This window comes from Hyla sarda, chromosome 1 (assembly GCF_029499605.1).
Source record: "Hyla sarda isolate aHylSar1 chromosome 1, aHylSar1.hap1, whole genome shotgun sequence".
Classification (NCBI taxonomy): domain Eukaryota; kingdom Metazoa; phylum Chordata; class Amphibia; order Anura; family Hylidae; genus Hyla; species Hyla sarda.
Window position 1 is genome coordinate 551,287,509 of NC_079189.1, and position 16,147 is coordinate 551,303,655.

Genomic DNA, 16,147 nt, shown 5'->3' on the forward strand with positions numbered 1-16,147 from the left:
GTGATGGAGCAGAGGCTAGGAAAAAGCACACAAAAAATTAAAGATACTCCCAGTGAGGGGAGGGGTAAATGATGAAAATCAATATTGCCCCATTTTTCCCAAAGGTCCACAAACACATATAAAAAATTATGTAGGAGACCTCCCTCTTAGGCTGCTTTCACACTATAAAGTTCTTCCGTTTTAAAGAGCAGTTATAATGTTCCGTTATGAAAACCTTTAAAAACGGCCGTTACAAAATCCCATTATAGTCTATGGGATTTTTACATTATCCGTTTTATCCCGTCATAGCCCATTATTAATAACAGACGTTATTTTGTGATGGGAGAAAAATAGTGCATGTACCGTTTTTTCTCCCATCACAAATAACTTCCGTTATTAATAACGGGCTATGACGGGTAAAAACGTTTTTAAGGGTTTTCATAACGGAACATTATAACGTCTCAATAAAACGGAAAAACTTTATAGTGTGAAAGCAGCCTTAAAAATTTAGCTTTTAATTATAATAATATAAATGAAAATTACATAGGTGTCGACACCACAACACACACCAGTGTCTCAGTATGAATGCACTATTATGGTTAGCATGTTATCATGCACATATCTTATTAATTCATAATGGGAGAGAGACCTATATGCACCAATCACTAATGAGACAAACTACCTACTGTGTACAAGTAAAATCATGGCCGTAAATATTGGCACCCATTAAATTTTCCTAGAAAAATAAGTATTTCTCACAGAAAAGGATTGCAGTAACACATGTTTTGCTATACACATGTTTATTCCCTTTGTGTGTATTGGAACTAAACCAAAAAAGGGAGAAAAGAAAGCAAATTGGACATAATGTCACACCAAACTCCAAAAATGGGCTGGACAAAATTATTGGCACCCTCTCAAAATTGTGGAATGCTCCTTTAAAGTCACCTGGGGCAAGTAACAAGTGTGGGAAATATAAAAATCACACCTGAACGCAGATAAAAAGGAGAGAAGTTCACTTAGCCTTTGCCTTGTGTGTCTGTGTGTGCCACACTAAGCATGGACAACAGAAAGAGGAGAAGAGAACTCTCTGAGGACTTGAGAACCAAAATTGTGGAAAAATATCAACAATCTCAAGGTTACAAGACCATCTCCAGAGATCTAGATTTGCCTTTTCCACAGTGCGCAACATTATCAAGAAGTTTGCAAACCATGGCACTGTAGCTAATCTCCCTGGGCGGGGACTGAAGAGTAAAATTGATGAAAGGTGTAAACGCAGGATAGTCCGGATGGTGGATAAGCAGCCCCAAACAAGTTCCAAAGATATTCAAGCTGTCCTGCAGGCTCAGGGTGCATCAGTGTCAGCGCGAACTATCGGTCGACATTTCAATGAAATGAAACGCTATGGCAGGAGACCCAGGAGGACCCCACTGCTGACACATAGACATAAAAAAGCAAGACTACATTTTGCCAAAATGAACTTAAGTAAACCAAAATCCTTCTGGGAAAACGTCTTGTGGACAGATGAGACCAAGAAAGATATTTTGGTAAAGCACGATTCTACTGTTTTAACGAAAATGGAATAAGGCCTACAAAGAAAAGAACACAGTACCTACAGTGAAATATGGTGGAGGTTCAATGATGTTTTGGGGTTGTCTTGCTGCCTCTGGCACTGGGTGCCTTGAATGTGTACAAGGCATCATGAAATCTGAGGATTACCAATGGATTTTGGGTCGCACTGTACAGCCCAGTGTCAGAAAGCTGGGTTTGCGTCCGCGATCTTGGGTCTTCCAGCAGGACAATGACCCCAAACATACATCGAAAAGCACCCAGAGATGGATGCAACAAAACGCTGGAGAGTTCTGAAGTGGCCACCAATGAGTCCAGATCTAAATACCATTGAACACCTGTGGAGAGATCCTAAAATTGCTGTTGGGAAAAGGCGCCCTTCCAATAAGAGAGACCTGGAGCAGTTTGCAAAGGAAGAGTGATCCTACATTCCGGCTGAGAGGTGTAAGAAACTTATTGATGGTTATAGGAAGCCACTGGTTTCAGTTATTTTTTCCAAAGGGTGTGCAACCAAATATTAAGTTAAGGGTGCCAATAATTTTGTCCAGCCCATTTTTGGATTTTGGTGTGACATTATGTCCAATTTGCTTTTCTTCTTCCCTTTTTTTGGTTTTGTTCCAATATACACAAAGGGAATAAACATGTGTATAGTAAAACATGTGTTACTGCAATCCTTTTCTGTGAGAAATACTTCATTTTCTTGAAACATTTCAGGGGTGCCAACATTTACAGCCATGACTGTATATGATACACTGGCGATTTTGCAGGTTTTCCTACTTACATAGCATGTAGTAATTTTTATCATAGATACTCTTCAACTGTGAAACGGAATCCGCAAAATCACATTGTATGATTTTTAAAAAATGTACTTGAATTTTATTGCATGACATAAGTATTTGATCACCTACCAACCAGTAAGAATTCCGGCTCTCACAGACCTGTTCTTTTTTCTTTAAGAATCCCTCCTGTTCTCTATTCATTAACTGTATTAACTGCACCTGATTGAACTTGTTACCTGTATAGAAGACACTTGTCCACACACTCAAACAAACAGACTCCAACCTTTCCACAAAGGCCAAGACCAGAGAGCCGTGTAAGGACATCAGCGATAAAATTGTAGACCTTCACAAGGCTGGAATGGGCTACAGGACAATAGGCAAGCAGCTTAATGAGAAGGCAACAGCTGTTGGTGCAATTATTAGAAAATGGAAGAAGTTCAAGATGACGGTCAATCTCCCTCAGTCTGGGGCTCCATGCAAGATCTCACCTCGAGGGGCTTCAATGATCATGACGAAGGGGAGAGATCAGCCCAGAATGACAGGACCTGGTCAATGACCTGAACAGAACTGGGACCACAGTCTCCAAGAAAACCATTATTAACACACTGTGCTGTCATGGATTAAAATCCTGCAGCGCACACAAGGTTGCCCTGCTCAGGCCAGCGCATGTCCAGGCCCGTCTGAAGTTTGCCAATGATTATCTGGATGATCCAGAAGAGGAATGGGAGAAGTTCTTGTGGTCTGATGAGACAAAAATAGAGCTTTTTGGTCTAAGCTCAACTCACCGTGTTTGGAGGAAGAAGAAGGATGAGTACAACCCCAAGAACATCATCCCAATCGTGAATCATGGAGGTGGAAACATCATTCTTTGGGGCTGCCTTTCTGCAAAGGGAACAGGATGACAGCACCATATTAAGGGGATGATAGATGGGGCCATGTAACGCAAGATCTTGGCTAACAACCTCCTCAGTAAGAGCATTGAAGATGGGTTGTCGTTGGGTCTTCCAGCATGACAACAACCTGAAACAAACAGCCAGGGCAACTAAGGAGTGACTCCGTGAGAAGTATCTCAAGGTCCTGGAGTGGCCTAGCCAGTCTCCAGACCTATACCCAACAGAAAATCTTTGGAGGGAGCTGAAAGTCTGTATTGCCCCAGAACATGAAGGATCTGGAGATGGTCTGTATGGAGGAATGAGCCAAAATCCTTGCTGCAGTGTGTGCAAACCTGGTCAAGAACTACAGGAAATTGCAAACAAAGGTTTCTGTACCAAAAAGGTATGCTTTTCTGATGTATCAAATACTTATGTCATGCAATAAAAGGCAAATTCATTTTTTTTTTTAATCATACAATGTGATTTTCAGGATTTTTCTATTTAAATTATGTCTCTCACAGTTGAAGAGTACCTGTGAGAAAAATTACAGACCTCTACATGCTTTGTGTCACGATCCCGGCTGGTAGGAGGTGGATCCTCTGTGCCAGAGAGGGATTGGCGTGGACCGTGCTAGTGGACCGGTTCTAAGTCACTACTGGTTTTCACCAGAGCCCGCCGCAAAGCGGGATGGTCTTGCTGCGGCGGTAGTGACCAGGTCGTATCCACTAGCAACGGCTCAACCTCTCTGGCTGCTGAAGATAGGCGCGGTACAAGGGAGTAGACAGAAGCAAGGTCGGACGTAGCAGAAGGTCGGGGCAGGCAGCAAGGATCGTAGTCAGGGGCAACGGCAGGAGGTCAGGAACACGGGCTAGGAACAAACAAGGGAACGCTTTCACTAGGCACAAGGGCAACAAGATCCGGCAAGGGAGTGCAGGGGAAGTGAGGTATAAGTAGGAAGTGCACAAGTGGAAACTAATCAAGGTAATTGGGAAGATTGGACCAGGCACCATCATTGGTGCACTGGCCCTTTAAATCGCAGAGACCCGGCGCGCGCGCGCCCTAGGGAGCGGGGCCGCGCGCGCCGGGACAGGACCGACGGAGAGCGAGTCAGGTACGGGAGCCGGGGTGCGCATCGCGAGCGGGCGCCACCCGCATAGCGAATCGCATCCCGGCTGGAGGCGGTACCGCAGCGCACCCGGTCAGTGGATCTGACCGGGGCGCTGCAGCAACGAGGATGAGGCGAGCGCTCCGGGGAGGAACGGGGACCCGGAGCGCTCGGCGTAACACTTTGTAAGTAGAAAAACCTGCAAAATCGGCAGCGTATCAAATACTTTTTCTCCCCACTGTATATTCTGCTGGTGTATATTAGCTGATTTAAAACACAAAAATCAGATGTCCTGTCAACATGTTTTGCTCCACCAGGAGTGTCCTCATGGCTTATGAAGGAAGTGGCCAGTGGTTTGGCATCAGGCTAGTTCTATTAAGAGACATAGATTAACAAGTAAACTAGTGTTTCATTTCTGTTTTCATTATTTTTCTTCATTTCTTAATTACATTTTTTTTTATATTTCCTTGTTTGATTCTTTCCAGGCAAAAAGGGTGAAAATAAAAGTTTAGCAAACATAAACCACCTAACAAAATACTATCTCACTAGTCAATGGATGACTAGGCTTGTACCCTCGGTGTACACCCTGGTAATCTGTGTGGCACTCCCTTTAAATGTAATGGCAATCATCATATTTCTCTTCAAGATAAAAGTTAGGAAACCAGCGGTGGTTTATATGTTGAACCTGGCCACTGCCGATGTGCTCTTTGTTATTTTGCTCCCTTTCATCATTATATATCGATTCTCCGGGAATAACTGGCTTGTTGGAGAAGGGATGTGTCGTCTTGTCACTGCAACACTTTACTGTAACACGTACTGCTCCATCCTGCTCATAACCAGCATCAGTGTGGACAGATACCTGGCTGTGGTCTACCCAATACATGCTCTGTACTGGCGGACGACAACACGATCTTGGGTGGCCTGTATATTTATTTGGATTTTATCCATATTCAGCACTGTGCCTCTTCTCAAAGTTAGACAAACATATACTATTAATGATCTAAACATCACAACCTGTTATGATGTGCTTTCAATCAAAGATCTTCAAGGTTTTCTTCTTTATTTTTTTACATCTTATATCTCGCTCTTATTCTTCTTACCGTTATTTATCACAACCTACTGCTACATTGGTGTACTCAGAAAATTGACCTCCTCAGTAATTGACAGCACAGCTAATAGATCCAGAGCTGTGGTCCTAACTGTGATTGTGCTATGTGTATTTGTACTGTGCTTTGGGCCAACCAATATTATCTTTTTAATTCACTTCCTGGGTTATTTAAAAGAGAACAGTGATTCTTCGTACTTTGCTTTTGTATTTTGTGCCTGTATCAGCAGCATTAGTTGCTGCCTTGATCCCCTTATCTATTACTTTGGATCCTCAAAGTGCCAGAGGTACCTACACAGTTTACTGTGCTGCAAAATAAATAGTGGTTGAGAAAGGGAAAAAAAAGTACATAAAAGTACATAGGGGAACATTTATCTAAACCTGTGCAGAGGAAAAGTTGCCTTGTTGCCCATAGCAATCAGATAGCTTCTTTCATTTTGCAGAGGCCTTGTCAAAAATATAAGAAGGGATCTGATTGGTTTCTATGGGCAACTAGGCAACTTTTCCTCTGCACAGGTTTTGATAAATTTCCCCGATAATGAACAATGACAAATTACGACAAATGTCCTGCTTCTTCTGTGCACATTGAGGATCCAGATTTATGAAATACTGTAAAATCTCCTTAGCAGACACCTCCAAATAGCGGACATTTTTTTATTCCCATAAGACTTAATGTATTTGCACCCTCCAAATAGGGGACACTCCCAATAGTGGATGCGGAAACACCTAATAGGCACAAAACACTCCCAATAGGGGACATATCACTCCCAACAGGGGACAAAACACACCCAATAGAGGACAACCAGGCTTATGTGCCAGCCCTACCTTGTACACAGGGCTGCCGTCAGGGGAGTACAGCCAGTAAGGGGCCTGGCCCTGACCCCGCTACACCCCCCTGCAGCAGCCCCAGCACAGAAGCAGAAGACCGCTGTTAAAACAGTATCCTGCTTTAGTACATCCGCCGGCCACATCATTCGACCCCCCCCCCCCCCATGATCCCACCTGTACCATTTCATCCTCCCTGTGTCAGTTCATTGCCCTTTATCCTCCTGTGCCACTTTATTCCCCCTGTGCTAAATCCTCACCCCTTACCCATTGTGCCACATACTTTTTCCCCTACCTTCCTCCCCCTGTTGTTCTTCTTACTTGGCCAGCAGGCTCAGGTGCAGGGGCTCTCAGCAGGTTTGACATTCTTCGGACGTCCTCTGTGCCTTTTTTCCCAATAGGGGACATCTCTCAATAGCGGGCAGTTTTTTTTTCCCACATGAGTGTCCGCTATTGGGATATTCCACTGTATTTATATTTATATGTTGAGATGAGTATTGGTCATGGTATGCTATAGAGCTGTCTTGTGAATTGTTTACTGGTTGTTGTTGTTTTTTTTTTTTTATATTGTCGATTATGCCATTTGTTTCTTTACATTTTGGCAGTTAATCAAGCAATATTAATCCAATGAGAGACATATGGATTTCATAAATGTTCATTGTTTTTTTCATGTGTAATACTTTTTAAATGTTTGATTTTATTACATGGATTGTCTAAATGTGTAATAAAATATCAAGACACACCTGACTATAGGATGCACCCCTGGTTTAGAAAGCTGAAAACAGAAAAAAAATATTTCATTTTAACATTTCTTCACAAAGACATGCTTAATATTAGCGCAAAATGTAATGCAGATTTGTTGGTCTACTCGCTCATTTTGAATGTGATGGCCATATAGTACTTTCTGGACAGGCCACTGTATTGGTGGATGTGGTTACGTCATAGCATTTACCTATTCAAGTTAATTTCACATGAAAATAATGCAGGGGCATATCACTAAAAGTCCCAAAATCAATCCGACCATTCCATGTTCTAAATAAAGGAAGTCGTTTATTCATCCAATGAATTGTTATGGTTTCCCTGGCTAAAAACAATGTTTCCCTTAGGAAGATTCTTTCATGTTGTTGCCATAGCTTCTCATCCAGTATACCAAATAAACATATTAAGGGCTCTAAAGGAATTGGGGTGATCAATGATAAGGATAAGAAGAATATAGCTCCTGCTCTTGCATTGTAAATACTTTGTAGATGGAAATTTTTCCATTCAAAACAAACTCTGTGGTTTCAAGTAGGATTGGTGAATAATGTTAAAGGGGTACTCCGGTGGAAAACTTTATTTTTTTATTTTTAATCAACTGGTGCCACAAAGTTAAACAGATTTGTAAATGACTTCTATTACAAAATCTTTACCCTTCCAGTACTTTTTAGCAGCTGTATGCTACAGAGAAAAATCTATACTTTTTGAATTTCTTTTTTGTCATGTCCACAGTGCTCTCTGCTGACACCTGATGCCGGTATCAGGAACTGTCCAGAGCAGGAGAAAATCCCCATTGCAAACCTATGCTGCTCTAGACAGTTCCTGATACGGGCTGCAGGTGTCAGCAGAGAGCACTGTGGACAAAACAAAAAGGAAATTCAAAAAGTATAGAATTTTCTCTGCATCATACAGCTGCTAAAAAGTACTGGAAGGGTAAAGATTTTTTAATATAAGTCATTTACAAATCTGTTGAACTTTCTTGCACCTGTTGATTTAAAAAAAAAAAAAAAGTCAGTGCACAGAGCCCTGCTTGTCCTCAGTATACAGAGCCCTGCTTGTCCTCAGTGTGCAGAGCCCTGCTTGTCCTCAGTGTACGGAGCCCTGCTTGTCCTCAGTGTACGGAGCCCTGCTTGTCCTCAGTGTACGGAGGCCTGCTTGTCCTCAGTGTACGGAGCCCTGCTTGTCCTCAGTGTACGGAGCCCTGCTTGTCCTCAGTGTACAGGGCCCAGCTTGTCCTCGGTGTACAGAGCCCAGCTTGTCCTCGGTGTACAGAGCCCTGCTTGTCCTCGGTGTACAGAGCCCTGCTTGTCCTAGGTATGGCCCTGCTTTAAAATGCTCTCTCTCGTACAGAGCCCTGCTTGTCCTCAGTGCACAGAGCCCTGCTTGTCCTCAGTATACAGAGCCCTGCTTGTCCTGCAGGGCCCTGCTTGTCCTCAGTGTGCGGAGCATACTGATGCTAAATAGCAACGTTAAATGAAAAATATCGAGTAAAGCAGATTAGTGCTGGGTTTTTAACTGCATTATGGATGTATTTGTAAAGAAAAGTATTAAAGTTAAGTTTTAGAAAAAGGGGATACTTTTCTGCCCTTGTGACAGGATTGTGTGGTAATAATAAATGTTATATCCTTACCTCTTGTCTTTTGTTGGGCCTGATCTAGTTGATCGGCACTGGCATTGTGCAGTAATTTGCTTGTATATTACTTGTTGACCTAATTTTAGTCTGCAGTTTTCTTTCACCTCAGAAGATTATCCTGGGGACTGTGCTCTGGGATATACCATGCAGTGAAGACCATACATCCATGAGAGGATTAAAGGTGAAGGACAGTGCTCTCTCAGCACCTTTAGGGTAGGGTTACAAGTGGCGCATACCCTGCTTATTCTCCTATAAGCAGACACACAGGGCTACCTGCCCTGCGCGCACATTGCAGTTGAGAGGCAGGGTCTGTGTCTCTGCTCACCGCCGGGTAGCAGTTTGTGTCTCAGCTCACAGGAAAATATATGGCGCACTTCCCGCTGCGCAGCGGATTTTGCACAGTGTGAGATACGATGTGTATACACTAAGTGGGACCATACCCTTAAACTGTATCCCAGGTCAGCTTGCATGAATCCAATCATGGTAGTAGAGGCTCTACAACCTGTACCAACTTTTTTAAACTGTGCTTTTATGAGCTGTGTACCCCAGGAATAGCGGTTCTTTGAGGGGGGGGGTCACTATCTATATAAAAAAAAAAAAGAGGAACATTCTGAAGATAACAGCCTTGGATTACATTACCGAGGACATTCCAGAGAGATCTGCTTATTCTCTGCATTATGATTAGCTTTTGGTCTATGTATTATAGTTGGAGCAGACTTTAGCCTGTAGCTTATGACAGGTTGTGTACATTATATACTACCCGATATTTGGTGCTTACAGACACAGGCAGGTCTGCAGTTTCTTCTTTACCTAAGTCTTACAAACAAGCTGACAAGTGGTACTCCAGAGGATTTATGGAGCAGAGTTAAAAACCCAGAACTAGGTAACAAGTGAAAGGTTTGGGCAGAAAATATATTCCTGTATATGGTGGCGAAAAATCTAAATCTTGAGTAAAGTGCTAACAATGCAAGTTATTCATAGAAGAATGCAAGGGGAGGTAGAATTGAAGATAAAAGTTCTCAAAAGTAAAATAAAATATTATATACATCAACATTGAAAATATATTCATAAAGTTTTCATACCCTGTCACCTCTTTTGCATTTTGTTATGTTGTGGCCTTGTGCTAAAATAAAATAAAATGTAAGTTTCCCCATCATTCTGCACTTAAAACCCCATAGTGAAAAAGTAAAAACAGAGGGCCTCATTTACTAAGCCAAACCCGACTGTTTTTATCAGCTTTTGTGGACTAAATTTAGGCACATGCCTGTGCGACACTTTTTGCGACATGTTCGGACAAAAAATAGTCTACATTCTCACAAATCACTCGGAGATTTTGAGAAAACCCTACAAAGGGGCGTGGCTTATCAAAAATGGGCATAGCCCAAACATTTTAAAAAATTACTCAGTTTTTTTGTCCAAAACCCAATGAAAAAGCGGAGAAGAGTGAATTTTGAAAACCCGACTGCCAGAGGCTGGTGCAAAAACAGGTAAAATGGTCGTTTTTTCCCCCAGCATGGTTCTTAAAGGGGTACTCCGCCCCTAGACATCTTATCCCCTATCCAAAGGATAGGGGATAAGATGTCAGATCGCTGGGGTCCCGCTGCTGGGGACCCCGGGGATCGCTGCTGCAGCACCCCGCTATCATTACTGCGCAGAGCGAGATCGCTCTGCACGTAATGACGGGCAATACAGGGGCCGGAGCATTGTTACGTCACGGCTCCGCCCCTCGTGACGTCTCGGCCTGCCCGGTCAGTACAAGTCTATGGGAGGGGGCGTGGCGGTCGTCACGCCCCCTGCCATAGACTTGCATTAAGGCGTCGAGCCGTGATGTCACGAGGGGGGCGGAGCCATGACGTCACGCTGCTCCGGCCCCTGTATCGCTCGTCTTTACGCACAGAGCGAACTCGCTCTGTGCAGTAATGATGGCGGGGTGCCGCAGCGGGGATCCCCGGGGTCCCCAGCAGCGGCACCGCGGCGATCTAACATCTTATCCCCTATCCTTTGGATAAGGGATAAGATGCCAGGGGCGGAGTACTCCTTTAAGGACAATATGCATAAACTAGGTAAACCAATATTAAAAAGACTGGTTCACATAAGTATAATTTCATTGGAACTTTTTATCATATTGTGAACTCCGAAATAATGAGTGCCTCAAAATTGCACAATTCCAGAATTTTTACATTTTGCCCTACAATTTTTTTTTTACTTGTTTCATAATACATTATATGATAAAATTAGGTGCACTAATGAAAAGTACAACTCATCCCATATAAAAAAAAGCCCTAATACAACTTTATCACCGGAAAATTAAAAAAGTTATGGGTCTTAGAAGTTTAGGAGGAAGAAAATTTAAGCCACACATTGTTGTAGAGAGGTTAAATGGGCATGCTGCGGAGACATTTCAAACGTTTTCATTGGTCATGATCCAAGGCTATGTTTACACGTCCTAATTTCCGTGCCGGATTCTGCCTTGGAATCCGGTACGGAGATTCCGCTGCAGCAGAGATTCACGGATTCTGATTCCGATTCCCAGATTCTGCTGCTCTGAGCACACGGTGGAATTTCCGTGCCAGATGTTTCCGACACGCAAATTCCATTTTCCGTGTCCGCAGAAAGAATGAACACGTTCATTCTTTGTGTGGAGTCCGCACAGAATGCATAGCCGTCTACGAGATGGCGCATTCCTGTGCGGTCCTAGCTCCACCAGATCATGCTGACGCCCCGCAGTGTCCGGAGAGCCTGCACAGAGATTCTTTGTGCGGACATTCTGTTGTGTGGACATAGCCTAAGGGTTCAGACCCCGACCGATCGCTAGAATGAGCTGGGAGAAGAGTGCACTGAGGCCTCCTTTACGTATATATGTTGTCTGGCGGCGTTTTCTCAGGCGTGCACCAGAGGAAAACTGATAGCATAACTGATCCCATTCATTTGAATGGGACAGTTTGCAATCATCCAGCATCTTAGTTTGGACGCCAGATGATTGGACCCGCTGGTAGGCACCGAAAGGAAAATGCATCTTGCTGCTTTCCCCCATCCGGCGATCACAAACAATGGACGCTGGATGCTACACAAGGGATGCCAACTGATGCAGTTGTGGTGAGTTTCACCGGAGCCAGACGCCAGATATATTTAACTCTAGCCTAAGCAAGACAAACTTATAATAGAAGTTTATAGGATTGTCTTGGTCAGCGCAAGCTTCAGTCCTTGCTTATTCTAGTGATTGGTAGGGGTCTGAACACTTAGGGGAGATTTATCAAAACTTGTGTAAAATAAGAGTGGTGCAGTTGCCCATAGCATCCAGATTTCTTCTTTCATTTTTTAGAGGCCTTTTTAAAAATGAATTAAGCAATCTGATTGGTTGCTATGGGCAACTGCAACTGTAGTTTTGCAACATCTGGGAGGGCCACAGTTTGGAAATCACTGTGGTGTGGTTTCTAAACCGTGGCCCTCCATATCTTGGAAAACTACAACTCCCAGCATGCATGAACAGCAAATGGCTGTCAAAATGCTGGGAGTTGTAGTTGCGTACCTCCAGCTGTTGTATAACTACATCTCCCAGCATGCCCTTCGGCGATCAGTACATGCTGGGAGTCGTAGTTTTGCAACAGCTGGAGGCACACTGGTTGGAAAATACTGAGTTAGATAAACAGAACTTAACTGAAGGTTTTCCAATCAGTGTGCCTCCAGCTGTTGCAAAAGTACAATTCCCAGCATGTATGGTCTGTAAGCTGGAGGTTTGCCCCCCCCCCCCCTCCCATGTGATTGTACAGGGTACATTCACCTGGGCAGGTTTACAGTGAGTTTCCTGCTTCAAGTTTGAGCTGTGGAAAATTTTCCGCCAAAGTGCAAACTACTAGCCGGAAATTCACCGTAAACCACTGCCCATGCGAATGTACCCTAAAAACACTACACTACACGACACTAACACAAAATAAAGGGTAAAACACTACATATACACCCCCTTACACTGCCCCCCCCCCCCAATAAAAGTGAAAAACGTATCGTACGGCAGTGTTTCCAAAACGGAGTCTCCAGCTGTTGCAAAACAACAACTCCCAGCAACTGACTGTTGCATGCTGGGAGTTTAGCAACAGCTGGAGGCACCCCGTTTGGGAATCACTGGGGTAGAATACCCCTATGCAATCCCTAATTTAGTCCTCAAATGTGCATGGAAAAATTGCGTAACAAATTTTGGGGGGCTTTTTCTCTTTTTACCACTTATGAAAACGAAAAGTTGGGGTCTACACCAGCATGTTAGTGTAAAAAAATAAAAAAAATTACACTACCATGATGGTGTTGCCCCATACTTTTTATTTTCACAGGAGGTAAAAGGAAAAAAAGACCCCCAAAATTTGTAACACAATTTCTCCTGAGTACGGAGATACCCCATATGTGGGCGTAAAATGATCTGCGGGCGCACAGCAAGGCTCAGGAGTGAGAGTGCACTATGTACATTTGAGGCCTAAATTGGTGATTTGCACAGGGGTGGCTGATTTTACAGCGGTTCTGACATAAATGCAAAAAAATGAATACCGACATGTGACTCCATTTTGGAAACTACATCCCTAATGGAACGCAACAAGGGGTATAGTGAGCCATAACACCCTACAGGTGTTTGACGATTTTTCGTTAAAGTTGGATGGGAAAACGGAAAAAATATATATTTTTAACTACAATGCTGGTGTTACCCTAAATTTTTTATTTTCACAAGGGAAAAAATTTAAAAAAAAAGCCCCCCAAAATTTGTAACCCCATTTCTTCTGAGTAAGAACATACACCATATGTGGATGTAAAGTGCTCTGCGGGCGAACTCAGAAGAGAGGGAGAGCCATTGGGCTTTTGACGAGAAAATGTGTCTGGAATTGAAGCCATGTGTGTTTACAAAGCCCCCCCCCCCCCACATGTGACCCCATTTTGGAAACTACACCCCTCACGGAATGTTATAAGGAGTACAGTGAGAATTTACGCCCCACAGGTGTCTGACAGATTTTTAGAACAGTGGTCCGTGAAAATGAAAAATGTAATTTTTTATTTGCTCAGCCCACTGTTCCAAAGAACTGTCAAATGCCAGTGGGGTGTAAATGCTCACTGCACCCCTTATTAAATTCTGTGAGAGGTGTAGTTTCCAAAATGGGGTCACATGTTCTGGCACCACGGGGGGTTTTGCAAACGCACAAGGCCCCCGACTTCTATTCCAACCAAATTCTCTCTCCAAAAGTTCAATGGCGCTCCTTCTCTTCTGAGCATTGTAGTGCGCCAGCAGTGCACATGACGTCCACACATGGGGTATTTCCATACTCAGAAGAAATGGGGTTACAAATGTTGTGGGGCATTTTCTCCTATTACCCCTTGTAAAAATGTAAAATTTGAGGAAAAACCAGCATTTTAGTGAAAAAAAAAATGTATGCATCCGACTTTAACGAAAAGTCGTCAAACACCTGTGGGGTGTTTTGACTCACTGGACCCTTTGTTATAGATAGTATGCCATGTGGTTTTTTTTTGCTGTTCTGGCACCATAGGGGCTTCCTAAATGTGACATGCCCCCCAAAGACCCAACTCAACAAAATCCCACTGTCACTCCTTCACTTCTGAGCCCTCTACTGCACCCACAGAGCACTTGACATACACATATGAGATATTTCCTTACTCGAGAGAAATTTGGTTACAAATTTTAGGATGATTTCTCTTTCTTTACCCCTTGTAAAAATTTTAAAAAATGGGTCTACAAAAACATGTTAGTGTAAAAAATTTTGATTTAGAATTTTCGCCTTCACTTTGCTGCTATTCCTGTGAAACACCTAAAGGGTTAACACACTTACTGAATGTCATTTTGAATACTTTGAGGGGTGCAGTTTTTATAATGGGGTCATTTATGGGGTATTTCTAATATGAAGGCCTCTCAAATCCACTTAAAAACAGAACTGGTCCCTGAAAAATTCAGATTTTGAAAATTTTTTGAAAAATTGCTGCTGAACTTTGAAGCCCTCTGATGTCTTCCAAAAGTAAAAACATCAACTTTATGATGCAAACATAAAGTAGACATATTGTATATGTGAAGCTAATAACCCTTTAGACGCGGCGTTCAAAGTTGAATGCCGCGTCTAAAATGAAAGTAAACTGCTCCCGGCTAGCTCAGTGGGCTGTTCGGGATCGCCGCGGCGAAATCGCGGGATCCGGAACAGCTGTAGGACAGCAGGAGGGTCTCCTACCTTCCACCTTTCTGTCCGATCGCTGAATGATTGCTCAGTGCCTGAGATCCATGCATGAGCAGTCAAGCGGCAGAATCATTAATCAATGGTTTCCTATGAGAAACCATTGATCAATGTAAAAGATCAGTGGGGGAGATTTATCAAAACCTGTGCAAAGGAAAAGTTGCCCAGATGCCCATGGCAACCAATCAGATCGCTTCTTTCATTTTTAACAAGGCCTCTACAAAATGAAAGAAGCGATCTGATTGGTTGCTATGGGCAACTTTACCTCTGGACAGGTTTTGATAAATCTCCCCCAGTGTGTGCAGTGTTATAACGCCCTATGGGACCTATAACACTGCAAAAAAAGAAAAAAAAGTGAATAAAGATGATTTAACCCCTTCCCTAATAAAAGTTTGAATCACCCCCCTTTTCCCATTAAAAAAAAACTGTGTTAATAAAAATAAACATATGTGGTATCACCGTGTGCGTAAATGTCCCGAACTATAAAAAATATATCATTAATTAAACCGCACGGTCAATGGCGTACGCGCAAAAAAATTCCAAAGTCCTAAATTGTGTATTTTTGGTCACTTTTTACATCATGAAAAAATGAATAAAAAGCGATCAAAAAGTCTGATCAATACAAAAATGGTACCGATTAAAACTTCAGCTGACGGTGCAAAAAATGAGCCCTCATACCGCCCCGAACGCGGAAAAATAAAAAGTTATAGGGGTCAGAAAATTACAATTTTAAATGTGCACATTTTCCTGCATGTAGTTATGATTTTTTTCCCCCAGAAGTACAACAAAATCAAACCTATATAAGTACGGTATCATTTTAATCGTATGGACCTACAGAATAAATATAAGATGTCATTTTTACCGAAAAATTTACGTTGTAGAAAAGGAAGCCAACAGCCATTTCACCGTAGATTTTTGGGTAAAATGACTGATGTGATTACAAAGTAGAATTGGGGGCGCAAAAAATAAGCCACCATATGGATTTTTAGGTGAAAAATTGAAAGGGTTATGATTTTTAAAAGGTGAGGAGGAAAAAACGAAAGTGCAGAAATGGAAAAACCCTCAGGGTTAATAGTCATCTTTAATCTGTGGCTCTCCAGCTGTTGCAAAACTACAACTTCCAGCATGCCTTCCAGCAAAGGCTGTCCGGGCATGCTGGGAGTTGTAGTTTTGCAACAGCTGAAAACCACAGGTAATTAGAGTAATTCTCTAATCTTGGTCGGTGGTGCCAACAACCAGACCCCAAAGACCAGATACTGATGGCATATTTAACCTGTATGTATCTGGCAGCTATCAGGACATGCTTGGAGTTGTA

General features: G+C 42.8%; 1 protein-coding gene across 1 annotated transcript; it reads left to right on the forward strand.

The window, feature by feature from the left end:
- Positions 1–4,905: 4,905 nt before the first annotated feature.
- On the forward strand, positions 4,906–5,736 carry LOC130274567 (proteinase-activated receptor 1-like). The gene has a single exon (XM_056523015.1). The coding sequence runs from the start codon at positions 4,921–4,923 to the stop codon at positions 5,734–5,736; it is 816 nt and encodes a 271-aa protein (XP_056378990.1). The 5' UTR covers positions 4,906–4,920.
- Positions 5,737–16,147: the final 10,411 nt, after the last annotated feature.